Source organism: Apus apus, chromosome 3 (assembly GCF_020740795.1).
Source record: "Apus apus isolate bApuApu2 chromosome 3, bApuApu2.pri.cur, whole genome shotgun sequence".
Classification (NCBI taxonomy): Eukaryota; Metazoa; Chordata; class Aves; order Apodiformes; family Apodidae; genus Apus; species Apus apus.
Genome location: NC_067284.1, coordinates 96089983 through 96111164, shown reverse-complemented (window position 1 = coordinate 96111164; position 21182 = coordinate 96089983). Strand labels below are relative to the sequence as shown.

At 40.1% G+C, this 21182-nt stretch overlaps 1 protein-coding gene, 1 long non-coding RNA gene and 1 other non-coding gene across 7 annotated transcripts; 2 read left to right on the top strand and 1 right to left on the bottom strand.

The window, feature by feature from the left end:
• Positions 1 to 873: 873 nt before the first annotated feature.
• On the top strand, positions 874 to 944 carry TRNAG-GCC (transfer RNA glycine (anticodon GCC)). The gene has a single exon. It is a non-coding gene; the product is annotated as a tRNA-Gly (tRNA).
• A 328-nt stretch (positions 945 to 1272) lies between these two features.
• KATNA1 (katanin catalytic subunit A1) lies at positions 1273 to 20876 on the top strand. Of its 5 annotated transcripts, none has more exons than XM_051614862.1 (11): positions 1273 to 1305; positions 6041 to 6215; positions 6923 to 7077; positions 9181 to 9364; positions 10901 to 11022; positions 12347 to 12452; positions 12788 to 12946; positions 14042 to 14168; positions 15756 to 15890; positions 16159 to 16285; positions 20538 to 20876. In XM_051614862.1, the coding sequence occupies exons 2-11, from the start codon at positions 6045 to 6047 to the stop codon at positions 20734 to 20736; spliced, it is 1485 nt and encodes a 494-aa protein (XP_051470822.1). In that variant the 5' UTR covers positions 1273 to 1305; positions 6041 to 6044; the 3' UTR covers positions 20737 to 20876. The 5 variants fall into 5 exon arrangements, with proteins under 5 accessions (XP_051470822.1, XP_051470823.1, XP_051470818.1 ...); XM_051614863.1 differs by lacking the exon at positions 1273 to 1305 and adding an exon at positions 3815 to 5038; XM_051614858.1 differs by lacking the exon at positions 1273 to 1305 and adding an exon at positions 5479 to 5577.
• On the bottom strand, positions 4831 to 14439 carry LOC127382802 (uncharacterized). The gene is made up of 3 exons (XR_007889057.1): positions 14380 to 14439; positions 5375 to 5499; positions 4831 to 4900 (listed from the first exon to the last, which is right to left on the bottom strand). It is a non-coding gene; the product is annotated as an uncharacterized LOC127382802 (long non-coding RNA).
• Positions 20877 to 21182: the final 306 nt, after the last annotated feature.

Here is a 21182-nt window from a genome sequence, read left to right as displayed (position 1 = left end):
CTGACAGGTCTATAGTTACCCGGGTCCTCCTTCTTGCCCTTGTAGACTGGAGTGACATTTGCTTTCCTCCAGTCCTCAGGCACCTCTCCTGTTGCCCACGACTTACAAAAGATGATGGAATGGCCTAGCAATGACCTCCGCCAGTTCCCTCAGCACCCACGGGTGTATTCCATCCAGACCCATCGATTTATGGATGTCCAGATTGCTTAGCTGATCCCTAACCCAATCCTCATCTACCAAAGCAAATGATTGAAATGATTGTTTTAAATTCTGTCACTCATTAAAGGGATAAAGTTGCCAATTTAACAATGTGAAATTGGTAAAAATATAAGAGCAAAGGGGTAAGAATGGATGCGATAAACTTAATTAAAAGACTATATAATGCTGCAGGTCTTCCGAGTTTACCTTAATGAACCATCACAAGCCTGCTGCGTTGTGCCCAACCTTTAGATCCTATTTGTTGCTAAGCAGCCGAGTGCTGGGACAGGTGGCAAGTGACTGCTCTGTCAGGGACACCCGGCTCAAGGACACCTTCCTGGGGCTTACTGAGCTTGCGATCTGGTTTTCCTAAGCGGTGTGTGGTCCAGGATGTCTTTTCTTTCGCAGAACAACACCCTTGGTAACAGATGGAAGAGCTGGAGACCGCCGCACAGCAGCGAATAAACGGAGGGGGGAAATGGATACCTGCTCTTCACAGGCAAAACCCGTCTTTGCAGCTATGGGAAGTAAACAGCTGGATGAAGCCCGTTCCCGCCGCTCAGCCCGCCGTCCCTCCAGCCCGCCCCGTCGGGCAGCACTTCCCCCTCCCCCGCGGCGCAGGCGCACTGCGCCGCTCACCTCCAGTAGCGGAGGCGGAGATGCTTCCCCATGCGAGCATTGGTGGTTCAGTGGTAGAATTCTCGCCTGCCACGCGGGAGGCCCGGGTTCGATTCCCGGCCAATGCAACAGCGTTCCTTTTTCCTTCCGTTGTGCATTTTGCCTTTTTTTTTTTTTTTCTTTTTCTTTTTTCCCCTCTCATAAACTAATTAAAAATCAAAATCAGGCTTATCGCTGCGAGTAGCCAGGCCATAAAACAGACAGCGCGCTGTCGGCCGGGCTGGGCGGGCCTTCCCGAGCGCCGCCCCGCTGAGCTGGAAGTGACGCAGCCGGATTTGCCTTCAAAATGCCGGCGGCGGCGGGAGGAGGCGGGCGGAGCGGGGGGAGGGGTTGGCTCCGCTGGAGGAGGAGGAAGGGGGAGGACGGAGCGGAGGGTCGCGGCTGCTGGGAGCTGCAGCGAGCTGCAGCGGGGCCGGGCTCTGGAGAGGAGTAAGTGGAAGGGAAGCCCGCGGCGTCTTCCCTCGTTTCGGTGGCCGGGCTGTGGCTGCCGCGTCCCGCGCCCGGGGTGCCCGCTGTGGGCTGCCCTGGCCCGGCCTGAGGCGAGGGGCGAGGGCCGCGGCCCGCCCCGCCTGCCGCCGGGCCCCTCTCCGCCGCTGCGGGCCGTGCGTGCCCGGAGCCGCGCGGGCATCGCGCGGGGCGGCCCCGGGGGGCGGGCGGCCCGGGGGGCTCCGGGGGCTCCGGGCCCCGGGTCCTGCTCCCTTCCCCCGCCACCTGTGGTGGGTTTTGTCCTTCATCTGGTCAGCTCGCTGCCGTCGGGCTAGCTTTGTTTCCCGACACGGAGAAGTAGGAGGCACCGATTCTAACTGTGCTGAGAAATGAGCTCATTTAACGTTTACCCTATAAAACAACGCCAGGCCCTGTGAAATGAGGAGTAAATAACGTGATTTTGTTTTTAACTCTCTTGCAAGGCTTAGCCTTGAAAACATAAAATCGTCTGCCAGCAGTGTATCTAATGATTTAAATTTCTTTACGTAAATAGCTAAGTGTGCCTGCGTTCGTGGCTGCTGCTGGTTTTTCTGCTGCTGCCGTTACTGTTAAATACAGCAAGTGGGTGAGAACCAGTTTAGTATCTCGTAAGTCTGGCAACTCTTCTATCTCCCAAGTAACCCGCACAACTGCTTGTTGGTACCGAACGCTGCGGGGAGCGGATGTCGTGAAGAAGAGCGGTGAAGCTGGAGGGAGCTCGGGGGTGGTGCTGGGGACCGCGTCGTCAGCAAAAGCTGATCGCTGAAAGCTATTGCTTTGGTGCTTTTTTTTTTTCCTCTTCTGGCTTCCTGAGAGAACTTTCTGAATTTTACCTGTTTGCGTTGATGTCAGAGCCTGTGCGGAAGGCTGAAATAATGGACACATGCACACTCTGCCAAAATTCAGGCGCTGGCTTAGTCCAAACGTTAAGGTTGGACTGAAAGACTCTTTGCAAGTATTTTCCTTGTAAGGCTTGTGCAGTTCCCTGAGTCCGCAGGGTGGCTGATGAGCCCTCTGTGGTAACAGACAGACCACAACTTTAATCTTTCCTCCCGATGTCTGCATGTCTATCTCTACTTTTATTTATTTATTTATTTTTAAGTTGATGGGGATTTCTTTTCCAAACAGGATTGCTATTGTGTTTCGTTACAGCTTCCCAAATTCCAATGTATGAATGCAAGCAGAAATTACTTAAAGTACTTCATTCTGAGAATTCCTTAAAGTCACTGTGGAAAACACCATGTATCCCCAGTGTTTTCTTGGTGATGGTCAGCCTGTTATCATTGAAACAAAATAGAAAAATAAGTTCCAAAGCCTCATTCTCAGAAGTTGTAGATATCTCAGACCTTTGTTAGGTTTCAACCCCACTACTCTTGGCTGTTCAAACTCTAGAAGTATTTTAGGTGCTTGCAGCAAACAATAATATGTATTCTTTTACTAGAGATGGCTTAATTTCATGGGCTTCTATTGTTTTAATTTCAGGGAATCATGTACTCACATCTTGTGAAGAGTGAGTATTCTCATTGTGAAGTGTGTGTTTGTATACAGTGTAGAATTAAACTTGCAGGACCAAGTGCTTAGGTTGTTTTCCTTATATCCTGTTCACTGTAAACTTTACAAGCTTGTTACTGTTTCAGTTGCTGTTGAACATAGATAATTTCACTGGGTATGATTCATGGAAAGGTCGTAGCTGATAAGTGCAGCCCTGCTGCTCTGACATCCTGTTAGGTGATAGTACTAGGTATTTGTAAATACTTTAAAAATATTCAGTGGTGCAGGATTAGTTTTGTAGTTTGATGGTGTGTTGTTGTTTTTAAATTCCTTGAGGTCTGGTATAACTCTGAGATTTGTGCATACTCCTGCCTCCTACACGTCTTACACCCAACTCTGAGCTGTCACAGTCAGCTATGACTTTCTGCTACAGACTTTAATCTGGGTTCAGGTTAGTACTCTAGCTCCATTTTTCCCATCTTAGAACTCCTTCAGTTACAGGTGCAGGAAGGCTCAAGGACTCCCATCAGTGTGTGAGCTCTGACACTCTCTGGATTCAGGCAGCAGCAGCAATGGTGTGTCCAGACGTAAGCAGGGCTAGCAGCTTTTTCTGCCCCACCTGTACAAAAGAGCCTTGTGTTTGGAAGCCACTTCAAGCTCTTCTGTTTTTATGACTCAACATGAAGCAACACATTAAATGGGTTGCCTAGTTTAAACTAAATTCTCTTGCATTTTCAGTACCACTGACAAAACAGGTGGATTCCTGGGTTTTAATTGGAATTACTACTTTTGGTTGTGTTGGAAGCATCATACATTTAAGAATTTAATTGGGAACACTTTTCCTCCTGAATGAGCTCTTAGTTTGTTCTTCTTCTGTGCCTGTTTCTCCTTTCTGTCCTTCTTTCTCTGTCTTCTGTCGCCTCAGAATCACATATACTCTTTTTTACATGGAATACTGTCATTTTGATTCCTACTGTCTTCACATTTCCAGATGAAAACTACTCTTCCAAGCTTTTTTTTTTTTTTTCCCTTGGATATTTAGGCAGAATTGCTGTTCTGCTTGGATTGCTCTACAGCACTCTGTAAAAAAAGAAAAAGTAATCTGTGACTTATCTCTGTGTTTGAAAATCTAGTTTGTCTGTAGTAACTTGCTATTACTTGATTTTTAAAGTGTTTATTAGCATCTTGCTCAACTTGTGATTTCGGTAGTGTTAGTCATCGGTTTGAATTCTCAGGACAGGCAAACAGGTGTATCTGGTAGGATGAGCAGGAGTGGAAAAGCTTGCTCCTAAATATAGCAGGGAAAACTTTTTGGTAATATCTGTGTGATGATCCATGGAGCAGTTGACAAACATCTTCAGGCTCTTTCTCCTGAGATAAAAACCAACAAAACTCCCAAGTCAAACAATGTCTCCAAAGCCTAATGAGGCTGGTGTTATGGTAGTCTTTGTAGTTACTGGTCACATTAACTATATCAGCTTGTAGACACTGTTTTGGCCAGCTCAGCAAGTCTCTGGCCCCAGCAAAATTACATAGTGTATGTTCTTTATGATAGCAGGTTTCCAGACTCAACCCCACAGGCTGCTTCTGCATGCATAGGTGTGGGCTGTCACAGGTCTGTTGCAGTTGGGCTGCAACTTTTCACAGCAGCTACCTGCTTTAAGGGGAGCTAGGGAAGGAAGAGCAAGGAAGGAAAAAGATGTTGGCTCAGAAATAGATCAGCTTTGTGTCTGTGCATAAAGCTGCTTGGGAAGGAGACAGAAAAAGGACTGGGAGTCTTAAAATGTATTATTTGTGCTTAGCCAGCCCCTCTTTACAATGGGGAGACAATATTTGAGCAATAGATTGTCTGGTGTGCGCAAAGCTTCTGAAACCTATGGCAGTGCATCCGAGCTTTACCATGACCCGGTCTTGAAATGTGTTCGGTCTTAAGCCTGTTTATTGCGCATGTGAGTTTAGTACTTCTCACATTCTTTAAATAGTTGATCTGTATCAAGTGTGCTTCATCCCAGGGCTTAGCTGTAATTGCTTGTCTGCAATTGCCTCTTACTGGTACTGGGTGCAGGCACTGAAATGAGAGCAAGACGACTCTGCAGGCATGTTTGTTTGCTTATTTTTATGTTTTCTGTGCTTGGTTCTAGGAAACTAGGAGGAGAGTGGGGCAGTTCTTGGTGTGCAAGAGACAGGAAAAGTGGACACAGTGCAGGTATCTTAGAGAAGAAGTGGGTGGGATGTGTAAGTAGTAGATAAGAACACAGGATGACTGCTATATGGACAGTGACTGGACTGGAAGGAATTTCTACTGCTTCTACATATTACTGTATTTGTATAAACAATAATTCTGTGCTATTCTAATCTAAGAGCACAGGTTCTGCTAATGCTACAAAGTGGAAGTGGTCACGGTCCATAACGTTTGCTCAAAAACGCCCCCCCAAAACAAAGAAAACAAAAACCACTGTGGGGAGGAGTAGCTTGGTTTCAACAATAAGTGAAAAAAGGTGCGTAGCCACATGCTACGTGTTTAATTGTGGCCTTTCCTTACCTTTCAGTGACAACTTGGCAGCCTCAGCATTTTTAAGAGTCTCTTTTTAAATGTAAAAATGAAGGTGATAGGAAGGTGATTCATGGAAGTTGATTTGTGTCAAAGAAACGTAGAAAACTGAAGAACTGTAAAAATAAATGGAAAAAAAGTGTTCTCCACAAGGCAGAATCAGACTGCTAAACTTGTATGCATGGAATCTTAAGGTAAAAAAACCAAAACAATCTTAATGCATCTGGAAGAAGAGCTTTGATTTATTTTATTGCATGTTGGGGATTTTTTTAAACCACAGGCCATTATAGTATGGATGATGTTGTAGTGCTAACTGTAAAGTATCAGTCTTACAATACAATAAAAAGGGAAGGAGAGCATGCAGTTGTGGCCTGCAACAGTGCATTTTAATCTGCGTATCTTGTATCTGCTTTTCAACAGAATCTTTGTTGCATGAAACAATTGTATGAAGTGAAGAGTTTCATTTCTAGTAATACAGAAACAATTATTTCTCTATGTGGATGGCATTTGGTCTATGACTTTTTTCTAATAATTATATTTCCATCTTCTGTATTTTGATGCGCCAAATGAGGTAATAAACATATGAAAATGGTTGCAAAAATTAGTTCCGGTCCTGGGATTATTATTTTTTCCTTAATGTTTCCTGTTTTTTTTCAGCTTCATGTTGAACATGAGCCTTGTTATGATCACTGAGAATGTAAAGCTGGCTCGTGAATATGCTTTACTGGGAAATTATGACTCTGCAATGGTCTACTACCAGGGAGTTCTTGATCAAATTAATAAGTACCTCTACTCAGTCAGAGATACGAATCTGCAACAGAAATGGCAACAGGTAAATAGTACTTTTCTGGGACGTTTTGAGGGAAAAGCATTAAAGCAGCAAAAATTTACTATCTTATGGTAAAGAAAAGTGTAAAATACACCATTCTCTGATAAACTGTAGCACTGTTATATATAGGTTTTTTCATTGGTTTATAGATTTAAGTCGTCTTTATGACTTCTTGTTCTGACAGTGACAAAACAGGCAAGTGGAGCACAACCCTGGGGAGCCAGGGCACTGACTGGCTTGTCAGCCTCTTGCTGTTGAATGCTTCTGTTATGTTATTGTATAATTTTGAATAATCTTGTTTTCCTCTCATCATTGTTTTAGTAGTGTGACTTATATATCCATAACAGAAATTGAGTTGTGGCTACCACAACAATTTATCCTTAACACAAACCATACTTCTTTTTTTGTTTTTTAATGGACTTTCAGTCTATTAGGTTGCGTTCTTTTCTGCAATTTGTGTTTAATATGCAAAATTCACCAAGGTGTCTTTGGTATTAAGTCAAAGATATATTTGTTCATTCTTTAAATGTGCTGAGGAAGGTAGAAAAACCTTCATATCTGATGTGTTATTTTTATTTATTGAAGTAGAATCAGGTAGCTTGTGAAACCATGTGGAATCTATCCAGGCTTTACGTGGGCTTGAGCAGAAGACTGTTACAGACTCATTTGCAATGTGATTAATCTACTGTTTTTTTGAATTTTTTTGTCAGGTTTGGCAGGAGATAAGTGTGGAAGCTAAGCATGTGAAAGATATAATGAAAACACTAGAGAGTTTTAAACTAGACAATACTCCATTGAAAGCTTCACAAGAATTACCAGCTCATGATGCAGAAGTCTGGTCTTTGCCAGTACCTGCTGAACGTAGGTAAGAGAAAACCTGAAGACTTAAATTTATGTTTTTCAGGGCAAAGAGTGCTTTGACTTCAGCCTGTTCTTGTGTAATTCTTGTCCTAGAATTTAGATGTGTGACACTTGCACCAGCAGCTTGCCACCGTTTGTGGTGAAGTAGTTGCCATTTTGAAGCAGCCTACTTGAGAGCTTTATGGGGCTTTTGCCTTATGTGAGCCTGACTAATGTCAAGCTGCCTTTTTTTTTTTCCCCCCCATGTCTTAAGACAACCTTGTCATTCCATGGAAGCTCAGCTGTATTCCTGAACTGATTTTCTCATCAATTTAAAAATGGTTCTGCATGTAGCTGGTATGAAGAAAAATTATCAAAGTAACAGTAAAATTTAGACGTGTCCCAGCTCATTTCTTTTTGTGTAGCAAGATGGTTCCCTGCTCTCCTTTGTGAGCTGGTCAGTTAGGCTGGCTTAAGCTCAAGGGAAGGGTTGGGATCAAGCAGCTGCAGGCAAGCCTGCTTATTTCAGAAGTAGTTTTGATTATGCTGGGTTAGTGTCTGTGAAACCATGGCCTTGCAGTGTCATTCCACAATGTAACTGCTGCTGAAGGATTCTCCCACCCTCCATGGTTGCCTGATGTTTGTGGTTTTGGCTATCTGAACTGGTTAATTGGAGGTTCTAACACATGCCAGTGGTACCATGAAAGAGGAAACAGGAGTGCAAAGCAGACACGGAAATGTGCATTTTGACAGGTGACTCTTAATTCAGTTTAGCTGTACTGTCAAACTGTTTGAAGCTTTGAATTTACAAGCTGTTTCTTGCAGATGGTAACTTCAGCAGGTTTCTACTTCTTAATGTATTTATTTTAAGCCTGCTTTCTGAAAAAAATGGGTCTTGTGTGATCACACTGCTTCTATTTATCACATTTAACAACTTTGGAGCACTACTAGCCAAATTAATTCAAACCTTCTGGAAGAGTTAGAGTCTGGGAGGCAGAATTTTCCTAATGTTTTGAAGCTTTCTAGAGAAGTGATACACAAATTCTTCTTTCTAAGAAGGGAGGGACTTGAGAGAACTGTTTCTGTTCCATTTATCTTGCCAGCTGGTGAAGTACTGAATTGTGGTAAGACAAAAAAGCCATAGTGAAAACTAGGGCTGTGATGGCATTTGAATAACCACAGTAAATTTCTATACTCAGATAGCAGAACTCACAAATTTAGGTGGGAATTAGATGTGTGATCAGTTTTCCTGTATTTTGAGGTTCGGGGTGTGCATAAACAAAAGTATAAGTTGGTAGATACTCCACTTGGAGAGTGAAAAGACTTTTGTCCATATCATTAGCATATTCATGTTGCCTCATATGCATTTCATCCTGAAGAGTTATGTAAAGTTCTGGCAAAATTGCTGCTGTGAATCAATTAAAGATAACTTTAATAAAAGTACTGGACCCTGATATATCATGAATGATATGTCAAAACATATCTTCTAGTTCAAGTAAATACTATCCAAATCAGTCTTTCATATTTTGTTCTCTATAAATATCCCTGAACTTAAACTTGACTGATGGCTTATTAATGCTGAAATTTTAGGAAGCCCCCTGGAAAAGAGTGTCTGTGAGATTAACAAAATGGCAAAGAAACTGAATTTAAAAAAAAGTCCATAGCACCAAACGTGATACTGGTTTATTCATGTGTGCTTATAAAAGTAGTCTAAAAACTGGAGGCCTCACATACGCATTTTTCTTTCCCAAGAAGTAAAAATAAAACTGTCTTTCCCAAGAAACCTTTACGTTTCTTTGGGTAGGAGAGTGAGTATCATTGTAATAAGGAGAAAATATATTGGGGTGGGATTTTTGTTTTACTTTGTGTTTGGGGTTTTTTTTAACATCATAAAACTAGGATTAATTTTATTTATGAAACAGACAAACCAAGGAACTTGCTTTAAGCAAATTATCCCTGAGCTTGTGACAAAAAAAACTATTTTTGGGGACTGTCTAAAAATGTCTTGTTTCTGACATGCAGACTTTTTAGCAAAATGGCTTTTCATTTTGTAACCACTTGATTTGATTATGTAGTGCTCACCAGTCACTTTACACTGAGGCTTTTTGCATATGTTGCAACTAATTAGACCTTCGCCAGGAGCCAGAAAACGTCAGTCTGCTCAGTGCAGTGATTGCAGAGCTCACAACAATCGTTTAAGTGCAGCTGTCAGAGGATCTCACCGTCCATCCTCTCGAAATCCCAATGATAAAGGGAAGGCAGTCCGCAGCCGGGAAAAAAAGGATCAGCAAAATAAAGGAAAAGAGGAGAAGGTAAGCTTGCAAATAACTTAATAAAATGGAGAAACTCAGTCTTGCTTTCTTAATATTTGCGTGTATAACAAAGTTAGATGCGTATAAAATGTTCCTTCTGTTCAAGTCGGTGTGCTCAGTTCAGTCTCGCCTTGTAAGGTTTTTTTGCCTTATGGACAGTCTTGGTTATAAATTAATGAAAAAGACCAACAAACCTTCATCTGGTGGAAGTGATCTGGGAAATGTCAGCTTGTTTACTGCAACTTAGAGATAGTTGTTTAAAATTATATTATTGAATTACTGAATGGAGCCTAATGGGGCTCAGTCAAATGGGGTGTTCCTGTGAGTTCTTTAATTGTTATTTTATAGTTAAGACTGAGATTGACTTGACTGTTCCAAAGCATTTCAAGATGTAGTTAGTCTTAAAGGGAGATCTTTACTTTGTTCTTGTTGTTGAGATCTGGTATTAGCTCCAGACTGTTTTCAGTTTAAACCAAACAAAAGACCCGACACAATTAATGAGGGAGGATCTATTCTGTGTAATCAGAGTGCTTTAATTTTTGCTTGTGCTCTGGTCTCCATAAATTTAGCTGATGACCAGACTAAGAGATTGTACTGAAGACAACAAATTGTTTTCTAGAGTCTGAATAAATATGCATTCATTAGCTTCAGCCACATTATGTTGTGGCAAGGTGTCATGGCCTGTGGAAATAGTAAAAACTACAAGGGTGGATTTGCTTAGCTATATAAACTACTGCTTTTATTAGGAGCTAAATTAAATTGTCTTTGAATTGTAATCCCCTCTCACTAAGGGTATACACACAGAGACAGGATAGGTCTTTTCTTTTTTACAGTTGTTCTGTCATCACCAGTGTTGCTGTTAAGTGTATAGAAACCCAGGGTATGTCTAGTGCATTTTATTTCTTTTCAGTTGCATGGTCTCTGCTGTTTGAGCCCTTTCAACAGTGTAGCTTCTTTGCTTCTGCTGTACTGCAGAGCTGCTTCCCTGCTGTTCTTGTCCATGCTACTCTTATCAGTTAATTAGCTCTCTTTTACTTCTAGGGTCTTCCTGCAGATCACCTTTGCTCATTCTACATATGAAGTCCTGCTTAATTTTTTCTAATGTTCCATACATATGGCATATTTATGACACTTACAGGATTTTAGACTCTCTAGCTCAGTGTGACACCGTCCAATTAGTCTCGTACGTAATCTCCCCTGCCCAGCTATTGTCTCAGTTTTTGATTTTTCTGGGAGAAGAGGTGAATACTTATACTGGGATATAGGTATGTGCGGTGTTGATTACATACTGAAGCAACAAAACTGCATCAGTATAATATGCTGGCCTTGGGGAGAAAGAAATGGGACCAGGGCAGTACAGAAGTCTTGGTGAACCACACAGACCTTGCAGTGCAGCAGTAGTATGAACGGTTTCTGATTTTCATGCTGGTTTATATTGCAGCCTTCTAGAAATATGCTGCTATTGTGGAGTTACAGAAATCTGCTAGTAGCATAACCATTATGACACATTTACATTGTTATGTCCTTTACATGTAGAACAAATCCACATCTGAGATTTCAGAGTCTGAACCAAAGAAATTTGACAGTACTGGATATGATAAAGATTTAGTAGAAGCTTTGGAAAGAGATATAATTTCTCAGAATCCCAACATTAGATGGTAAGTTTGAATACTGCTGCCAGTCTTTCCAAGTTGTTTCTTTTTTCCTCTTATATGATATGACAACAATTAAGTATTTTAATGTATGCTTGCATATAAAAAGTACCTACAGGTTTTCTTGTTAAACAGGCAAGTCAACTTCTTATGTAATTGAATATTTTTAGAGCTCTCTTTTTCCACCCACAGATTCATAGAACATTTTGAGTTGGAAGGGACCTTTAAAGGTCACCTAGTCCAACCCCCTGCCATGGTCAGGGACATCTTCAACTAGATTAGGTTGTTCAAAGCCCTCTCCAACTTGACCATACAAAGCTTCTCAAACTTTTCTAAGAGTCCTGAAATCACTCTTTGAGATACTCTTTTGCAGTGTGTAAGATTCTAGTGTCTGCCAGTGTCTCTTAATTTAAAAACCTGTTTTGCTACACAAGGGCTTATCAATATTGAAAAACAATTAACAAAGAAGTTATGTCAATATAGGAACCCTTTGAAATCTTTCTACATGTGATGTGACTGCCAGTATAAAACATAACTGTGTCAGTACCTTTACATAAATGTGTTAAATATTAAACCTTATACAAAGGTTGGTTTGTGTTCCGAGTGTTTCTAAGCTTAGGTGATTTTGTGAGGATTAAATGAGCAAAAATCATCTGGCAAATAAAGTAGGCTTTAAAAAAACCCCAAACAATTCCACAAACAACTTTGTATGCATGCAAATGTCATGTGTTTCAGGTTAATGTGTAAATGCATGTTTTTATGTTTAATCTTAAATTACAAATTCAGATTTGAAACTAATTCTCCATATGAACAAAAATACTGCTTGGCCACATGCGGGTAAGCAGATGCCCTGAGAGTTACTCTCAAGAAAGTAAGACCAGCCTGTAAAGGTATCTAAGAATTAATACTTTTGTTACTCTGAAAAAGAATTCTAAAAATTCTGTTTAATTTAGCTTCATCCAGTCTTCAGTAAGTTATTCTCATAACTATGAAAGATGGCATTCAGGTTTTGGGCAACAGCCACGTTCTTGACAAAAGAAGAAAGCGTCATCTGTAACTAGCATAAGCTTAACCAACTTGCCTTGTTCTCCTTATTCTTTCTGTCAATAAAAACAACAGTGCTCTAGTGAAATAGTTAATGTGTCTTTCTGGAGTCTACTAGGCAGATGTCAACTGTAGGCTTTTGCCCCTAAAATGTCTATAAATCCAATTCACTTTCCTGAATTATGGAAGAGCTGTTACATAACCAGTTTGCATATTATTTTGAACTGTGGACTGATTCTTTTGTAGCCTGTCTGAATCTGTCAAACAACTATCTGTTTCTTGCCAGGGATGACATTGCTGATTTAGTAGAAGCCAAAAAGCTGCTTAAGGAAGCTGTAGTTTTACCAATGTGGATGCCAGAGTTTTTTAAGGGAATTAGAAGACCATGGAAGGTATGAAAAAAAAAGTCTGATTCTGTGGTCATAAGTAGGATTCTGAGATTTGATCTTGTTGGAAGAAGAGATTTCAAGTGTTTTACAGTTTACATACATTATTTTCATTTCTAGTAACAAAATGTATGGTAAATAGTACTCACAAAATAAAGATGTCAGCCAGAGAAATACACTGTTTTCAGCTGTATTGTTGCAAATAAGCAATAGTAATTACTTTTGAGCAACTTTTCAAGGGAGAGTTTATATCTAGCATTTTAATATTACACTGTTAAATAAAATGTGAAGTTGTCTCTGTTTTGATTCTTGTAAAAAGTGGTTGTTTTCCATTTTAATAGGGTGTGCTGATGGTTGGTCCTCCTGGTACTGGAAAGACCCTCCTGGCAAAGGCTGTAGCCACTGAATGCAAGACTACTTTTTTCAATGTTTCTTCTTCAACACTTACCTCAAAATACAGAGGAGAATCTGAGAAACTTGTTCGTCTGCTGTTTGAAATGGTGATTGAAGTTTCTGAACATAAATAGTGAGATAATGAAGTAAAATTACTTCTGGAATAGTGAAACCTTGCCAAGATTTAGAACTCATAATATACGTAAACAGCTCTCCAAGCTTTGACCACCTGATAAGGCCATGTACATTCAAGATCTGTTTGTTCCTAAATAGCTTTATAAAAACTGAAAAGCATGGTTGTCTCTATTTTCAGGGATAACTTGTTGCACTAGAGGTAGCTTGCTGTAAGCTGATGGGTGCTGTAGAGCATACTTGCATGTAAAACTGGAGATGGAACCTGATTCCCTCCTGGGTGAGAACCCTGTTTAGGCTGTGCATGGATTTTTTTTAATTGTGGTGGATGTTTGTATAAGTTCAAACTGAACTTGGCTTTTAGAGCATGCAATCCTTGAAATTGGCTCAGAATATGTAGACTTTTTTCATGTGTTACCAGGTTTGCACGCAGTGTTTGCTAGGGTGACTGGTACTGAAGGGGGCAGCAAAGCTGCAATTACAGTGGTCAGAAAAGTCAGGAAATAAGACCTTTTACAATATAGTTTGATCATATTAAATGAGTTGATATCACACCTATCAATCAAAAATGCATATACACAATGGACAGCATTTCAACTGCTGTAGAACAGTAGCACTTATTATTGCGGGTTCTTGTCTTTGACCTCTTGTTTTCAGAAAGGTTGGAGTTACTTTGCAGCTGACCTGTCATCTGAACAGCTTCCATATCATAGTTTAATATTTCTCCTAGCTTTAACTGAGTTCTCACTCAAGCATTCTGTGATGACTTTCATAGTTAGAAATGTTATTCCTGATGTGTAAAACTGCCTTTAGCTTACTGAAACATTTGCTTATAGCCCTAATGATTATAGGACTTTGCCAGAAACTGTTCTGCTCAAATGTTATTAGTGAATCCACAGCTGCCCTGTAGTTGGGTGCAATGGTCAAAGAGAGGGAAGGTCAGGTATTATTTGATACTTACGAGCTGATTCATTGGATAAATGTCATTAGCCAGCTCTGAATATGCTGCTATTTCTTAAATGCAAGTAGACTGCCATTTCAGTTTCTGCTTTATCTTTTGTGTTCTTTAGGCTCGATTTTATGCCCCTACAACTATTTTTATTGATGAGATAGACTCGATCTGTAGTCGCAGGGGAACCTCAGAGGAGCATGAAGCTAGCCGACGTGTGAAAGCAGAACTGCTAGTTCAAATGGATGGTAAGTACCCTTATCACTGGGAAGTCCTGGACTGGAGGAAACTTGAGGGAGAAAAAATAATAATAAAAGCTTCAGTTCTCAATAAGCAATTTGTTGGAAAACCTTACATGAAATTGGGGTAGAAAGATACAAATGCACTGTTGCAGCTTTCAGTGTGGGAGGAAAAAAGATACTGATTATTTAACAATCTCAGTGACTTCATGTTACTCACCCAGAATAATGAAGATTCAGTGGTGAATACAAGATTTCAAAACTGTAGAAGAAAAAAAGTATTAATTGTGCCTCTCACTCATTACCTAGCATATCACTCACTTCCGCAAAACCAAGTAAAAAGTGGTTCAAAAGGGCTGTCACCTGTTCCAATTTAAACTTCAAAGGCAATCGTTAACACTTAGCTTCTGTGGGGTCTCTTTTTTTTTTTTCCTCCTAAAGATATAAAAAATGAAGGCAATTTTTTATAGAAGCAGTTGAGAGAGTTTTCTTTTTAAAACACCAAGTTTGTTGCTGCTCTTTGGTTAATATTTTCAAAGTCAACAAAGGTTAAAAAGTAGGTAGCACTGCAAAGTTGCTATAGAGGCATCCTTTTCATACTCCTCTGGTGAGCATGAAGAAGAAAAGAAGCAACTGGAAAGTGCTGATCTATGGAATAATTTATGACAGAATTCCATGATTCAGAAGATTTGTACATTTATTTGTGGTTCTTTGATGTTGATGCCCTTTTATGTTTGACTTCAAATAGTAGCAGAGCTGTAATGCTGGTCTCATAACTCAAGTATGCACATAACCTGATTTTATTAGTAACAACTATTTGAAGTCCTTTTACTTGAGTGTTCATAAATGGTAGTTTATATGCAAATTTTCAAGCAGACTAGGCACAATGGCTATTCTACAGCCCAATCCTATTATTGTATGCAAAAACAGTAAATGCAGAGGGTAGCAAGTTTAATGAAATAAACTTCATACAGCAGCAGTTTCACAGTGCTTTAGAGACTGAGGTGTTCTCTCTGCCTCTGAGAAGTTGTGATTCAGTCTGCCAGATGTAAACATTCACTTCAGCAGTTTCTTAGAGTCCACCTGAGTATGTGGAACATCTGGCCTGAATGCAGAAGTGAAGAAACTTTGTAGGGGGGTAACGCTGTTTTTGCATGGTTATTAAGTCAGAACTGTTGAGGGATGGGGAGGACATCTGCTTTTTGGTGTGGTGATGTTTTTTTGGGTTTTGAGTGGGTTTTGGTTTTCTTCACATTCTGGTATAGGATCTTGATGTGAAAAGTCAAACGCTATAATGGCAGAAATGCAAACAATTCTGCTGTAAAAGCATTCCAGTCACGGTGGAGAGAAACTTTGATTTGAGTAATGGCCTACGCCATTGGTTCTAATTAAACCAGGTCTCCCATTTTTGCTTGCAGGCTGTCATGTAGATGAAAAACTGAACTCTGTTGCACTTGGTGATGCTGTTGCACCTGAACTCACCAAAGCACAATAGAGCATCTCCTTTAGTATTCTGGAATTGTGAATATTGTTCTCTCTATACATGAAAGTATATAAATCAAATGTACATTTTACTTTGTGTTTTCTCCAATGCAGGTGTTGGAGGGGCTACGGAAAATGATGATCCTTCTAAAATGGTTATGGTACTTGCTGCTACTAATTTTCCTTGGGATATTGATGAAGCCCTAAGGCGGAGACTAGAAAAGAGAATTTACATTCCTTTACCATCAGGTATGAAGACTTAGGAAGAAGGGTGGTTGAAAAGACTAAAATCTAAACTCATATCAATATTCCTTTAGTTTGATCACCTGGTTTAAAAATCTAATTGAGATGTATACATTCCTTTATGAATTCAGGATGAGGTTAAATCTAAACATTGAATGGTTACTTTTGTAGCAAGTACAATGTCTTTCTCATTCTTCCCTCTTATCCCTGTTCAATTCATTATTTATCTTCAGAAAGCAAATTGTATAGATTCAATTTTCTGTTCTTTGATTAGCAAAAGGTAGAGAAGAACTCCTAAGAATAAATCTACGAGAGCTGGAACTGGCTGATGACGTTGACCTTGCAAATATAGCTGAGAAAATGGAGGGTTATTCAGGTGCAGACATTACCAATGTATGCAGGTATGTTATCATTGCATGATTTGTGTTACTACTGCTACAAACTCTGAGAAAACTGTTTGTCAAGTAACTGATTTACATGATAAAAGTTGGATAAAAACAAATTCACTTGTCTTTTATGTATGGCTAAAAGGCAGAAATCCTGTGTTAATTTTTGCTTAGATTTCCATTTGATATTTTCTTTCAATAATGATGAAAAGCAGTTGCAACATAGTGATCTAAACAAAATTATTTAGGTAAAATTCCATGTTCTTTCATGTACACCAGATTCCTTGTGTGAGGAATATCCACAGACTGGTAGGCTTTAAATGGTAGAGTTGTTGCAGTCATTCTATGGATGTTATACTACTTCAACAGGACCTCCATGTGGAAGGAGGCAATAGTGGCAGAGGCCAGAGTAACTAAGTAAAAATGCAGAATGTTCGTCTGTCGTGACACAGAAAAGCTTTATCAAACTGTGGCAGTACAAGAGCTCTGTACTCAGCATGTTGGTTTTAGTGATGAGGCTGACTTAAGTTTTCTTCTTCCTCTGTCTCCCCTTCTCCTCAGTACTGTTTGTATACTGTAATTTGTAGGCCTATTCTATAACTTGGATTCCTGGAATAATTTACTAAAAATACTTTCTAAGCCTTTCCCCAATCTTTTCTTCCAAAATTTGAAAAGGGGAAGAAAAGACTACTTTTCTGAGGACTGGTATCAGTCATGTGCTTTACACCTAAAGATTTGCACTGACACAGTTGCAGTGGTGACCAACTGGGGAATCGGCAGGATGGGACAAAGAACCAAAATCTCCTAAGATGCTGTTGTCATCTAATAAGCCCCTGTGTAACTGTGCTTTCAGGCTTTGGAGGTAGCCCTGAAGTGTGGCAGTGCAAGGCTTGAGCTGCAAGTTGTACCAGCACAACTGCTGTGCGGGTGTACTTTGAACGGGATCAGGGAACTGTTCTGGATTAAAAACACCTCCTCGTTACTTTGCTGAAACGCAGATGCATTTCTTGCCTTAATTCCTAATACAGCTCTGCAAACACTGCTCAGCAGAACTGAGAGGACAGTGTGCTGTGCCGCAGGGAGGAATGCGAGTGGCCTATACGCAAAACTGCCACCAAAGGCTCTATCAGCAGGGTCCCCTTAAGGCTGAACTAAGAGTTTGGAGGCTCAGTACTATTTCCTGAACAAACCTTACACAGTGTCTGGGAAAAGACTGGTATGTTAGTTACTCTACATCAGTGTTGTGCAGATTTGTTTCATTTGTAGGTTTGTGAGATGAAATTTGTGGTGTTCTTTTGCTCAGTCTTGGTGTTTGTGCTTTGAAAGGAGTTTGTGTTAATAGGCTCATGTAACATGAGAGTTTTTGGCCTGCTGCTTTGTGTTTTAGCTGCAGTTTCATCTGGTCTGTTCAGTGTTTGTTATTTGTAATTAATTTTATAGTGGATACCAATACACTTGTTTAAAAGTCTGGATACTTTTAATGTTTTTGAGTTACTTTCATATACATACATGCACACTTGCTCATAGAATGGTTTGGGTTGAAGGGACCTTAAAGATCATCTAGTTCCAGCCTCTCTACATGGGCAAGGTTATCTCCCATGGCAGCCTTCAACACTTCCAGGGGTGAGGCCTCCACCACCTTCCTGGGCAGCCTGTTCCAGTGTCTTGCCACCCTCACACTAAAGAATTTCTTCCTAACGTCTGACCTAAATCTTGCCTCTTCCAGTTTAAAGCCATTACCCCTTGTCCTGTTGCTACAAGGCCTTGTAAAAAGTCTCTCCCTAGCTTTGCTGTAGGCCCCTCAGGTACTCAAAGGCTGCTGTGATGTGTCTCTGGAGCCTTCTTTTCTCCAGGCAAGAAGAAGAGTCCATTTATAATCTTTTTATTCAAAGTCCATTTGTACAAATACTATTTAAAAATCAAAAGCAAGCAAACAAACCCACAAAGAAACACCCTAGTTTTTCATTTGTGGCATTCCCCTTAGAGATGACTAACGTGCCAGTAACCAGAAATCGAAACTGCAGTTTGGATACACGTGATTTGAAATTAGTAAGAAAGCAGTAATTCTAGCCTTTGTGTTTGCATTTTGTTAATGTTATCAGGAAAAGCAGATCTTAAACACTAGTTTCATTTACATTGAGACAAAAAGATACATGGCTGATTTAAAAATGCTTTTTTGTGGTTCAGATAGACAGTATATAGGCATAGTAAAGTTCAAATTTGTAGACTATCACAGTCCTTGCTAGTGACACAACCAAAACTTAGCAAACCAGACTTCATGGCTCAGTTTTTAGTGTTTTTTTTTTCCAAATTATTCTCCTGCCTTAAAGAATTTGAGGTGAAATCCAAAGCTAGCTGCGCTAGAGTGAAAACCAGTCAGGGGTAACAGTACAGGGCCTAACAGTCAGCATGTAGTCATGGAAAATGAAGGTGAAACTTTAAAGTGACATTCAGGAAATGTAAAATGCATCTAAATTGCCTATTTGATGTGAGCATGAACTGACTTTCAATCATCGTTTTGATCAGACTGAAGAGAAGTTACTCCTGCTTGTTCCAGTGGGTGGCTGCTTATTTTCTGAACATAGTTTTTGTGCTTCATCAGGCACTAAGGGTGCATTTGAGAAAGCACTGAGAGACTATGTTGGAATGACTGTCATCATAATGACTTTACAGAAGAAAGTGGAGGCATCTGCACTTCAATTTTTTGGGTGTGTTGGGGTATGATGGGTGTTTTTTGATTGGTTTGGTGAGGGTTTTTTATAAACTGCTTTCTGGGGGCAAATTAGATGCATGAGATGCTTCCCTGAATCCTTGCTGCCCCCTGATTGTGGAACACTGGCTTTTAGTTCACAAATGATGATACAACATCAAAGCATGGTGGTATTTTACTAAAATGGAGTTTAACAAGGCAAATTATTGTTGTTGTGAAATTCTAGTTACTGGATTATGCTTTCTAATTGCTAACAGTTATTATATTAGTAAATCCATGAAGTCTGTCAGTTATGTTCTCCTTTGTGGGGAGGGGGGTGGAACTGAAACAGAATATGCTGAAACTATCTTTCTGAATCCTCCTAGAAGACAATGTAAAAGTTTTTCTCTTTGTATTCTCATCTACTAAGATGATAAGATACTGTTGTGGCATCTCCAGGATTACTCTTCCATCTTTTTTACTGCTAGGCAAAATAAGTAGCATTTTCTTATAATAATACCACAGAATCTTAGGGGTTGGAAGGGACCTCGATCTCATCCAGCCCCCCTGCCACAGCAGGATCACCTAGATCACAGGAACACGTCCAGGCGGGTTTTGAATGTCTCCAGCAAAAGAGACTCCACAGCCTCTCTGGGCAGCCTGTTCCAGTGCTCTGTCACTCTCACAGGAAAGAAGTTTTTTCTGATATTTACATGGAACCTCCTATGTTCCAGTTTGCACCTACTGCCCCTTGTCCTGTCACTGGACATCACTGAAAAAAGCCTGGCTCCATCCTCCAGACACTCCCCCTTAACATATTTGTAAACATTGATGAGGTCACCCCTCAGTCTCCTCTTCTCCAAGCTAAAGAGGCCCAGCTCTCTCAGCCTTTCCTCATAATAAGGTATATAAAAATGAATTAAAAGGAAATTTTCCAGTCTTATCCATTTATCATCTCACCAGCTCATCACCTCCTGCCACTGACATTGGTGTTGGATATCCAAATGCAGTCAAACTTAATGCAGCAAGAAAATGGTAATTGTAAAATACACTTAATGCATATTAAGGTCAGGAGTTTGAGAAGCCACTGGCCCAACAGTTTCTGCATTTTTAACAATTAGCTATGAATGTGTAGGTTGGAGGTAGATACTGTAGCCTGTTCTGTCTCTAAAGTGGGATTCTTGTTTGGATTAGGAAACACTTAAAACACTTCAGCCACTTCTTTACACAGGAGGAGTGAAGTCATTACTTTGTCTTGTTCCTGTTTTAAAGTACTATAAACAGCAGCTACATCATAGGTGTGTAGTGGGATTAGATAAACCAATTACCTCCTTTGCCTAGCCTGTGAATCATAGCTATTCAGAGATCCAGAGAGAATAAATCCGTGTTAGAAAAATGCAGATAGCATGGTGGTGTAGGTTGTACAAGCACATGGAGATCTTCCAGTAAAAGTTTACAGTTCTCTATTGTATCTCTTTGAATGCGAGAGCTTAACTATAACACTAAGTTGGGTCCTTCAAAAAACTGACTTTGCCATCCCCTATTGAGTAACTTTTTTTTTTTTTGCATCCTTAATAGAGACGCATCATTGATGGCAATGAGGAGACGCATTGAAGGCTTGACACCAGAAGAAATAAGAAATCTTTCCCGAGATGACATGCACATGCCAACAACTATGGAAGACTTTGAAATAGCTTTGAAGAAGGTTTCTAAATCTGTATCTGCTGCGGACATTGAGAAATATGAGAAATGGATAGCTGAATTTGGATCATGCTGAGTTGTCTTATCTTGAAGAAGCCACCTTACGTCTTAAAAGAGCTCTAGAAGTAATGAGTAGTGTGTCAGTGCACTGCGTGCTCTTTTTAACTTGTAATTTAAGAGCAACAGATGTCTAAATAAATTTTTTTGAAATTCAAATTTTCTTTAGCTCTCTGAACTAGGTTGCCCTTTTTTCTCAAATGTGGGAGATACTGATGAGATCTACTTTGATCTTCAAGATTTTTAAAGTGACTTAAATTTAATACTAGCACTTTTGCATCAGAGGGTTTTCTCTTGAAAAAACAGCTGTTATAAAAAAATTAAAAAGAAGCAAACTGCTTAGCTCTGCTAAACCAATTAAGGGATGCTGAGAACTAGAAAACTGAATGAACAAGACACAGTTTATTTAGATGGTTTTGTTAGCTGGTCTGAGAGAACTCTACCCTTAAGCTGTTTCAAAGCTGT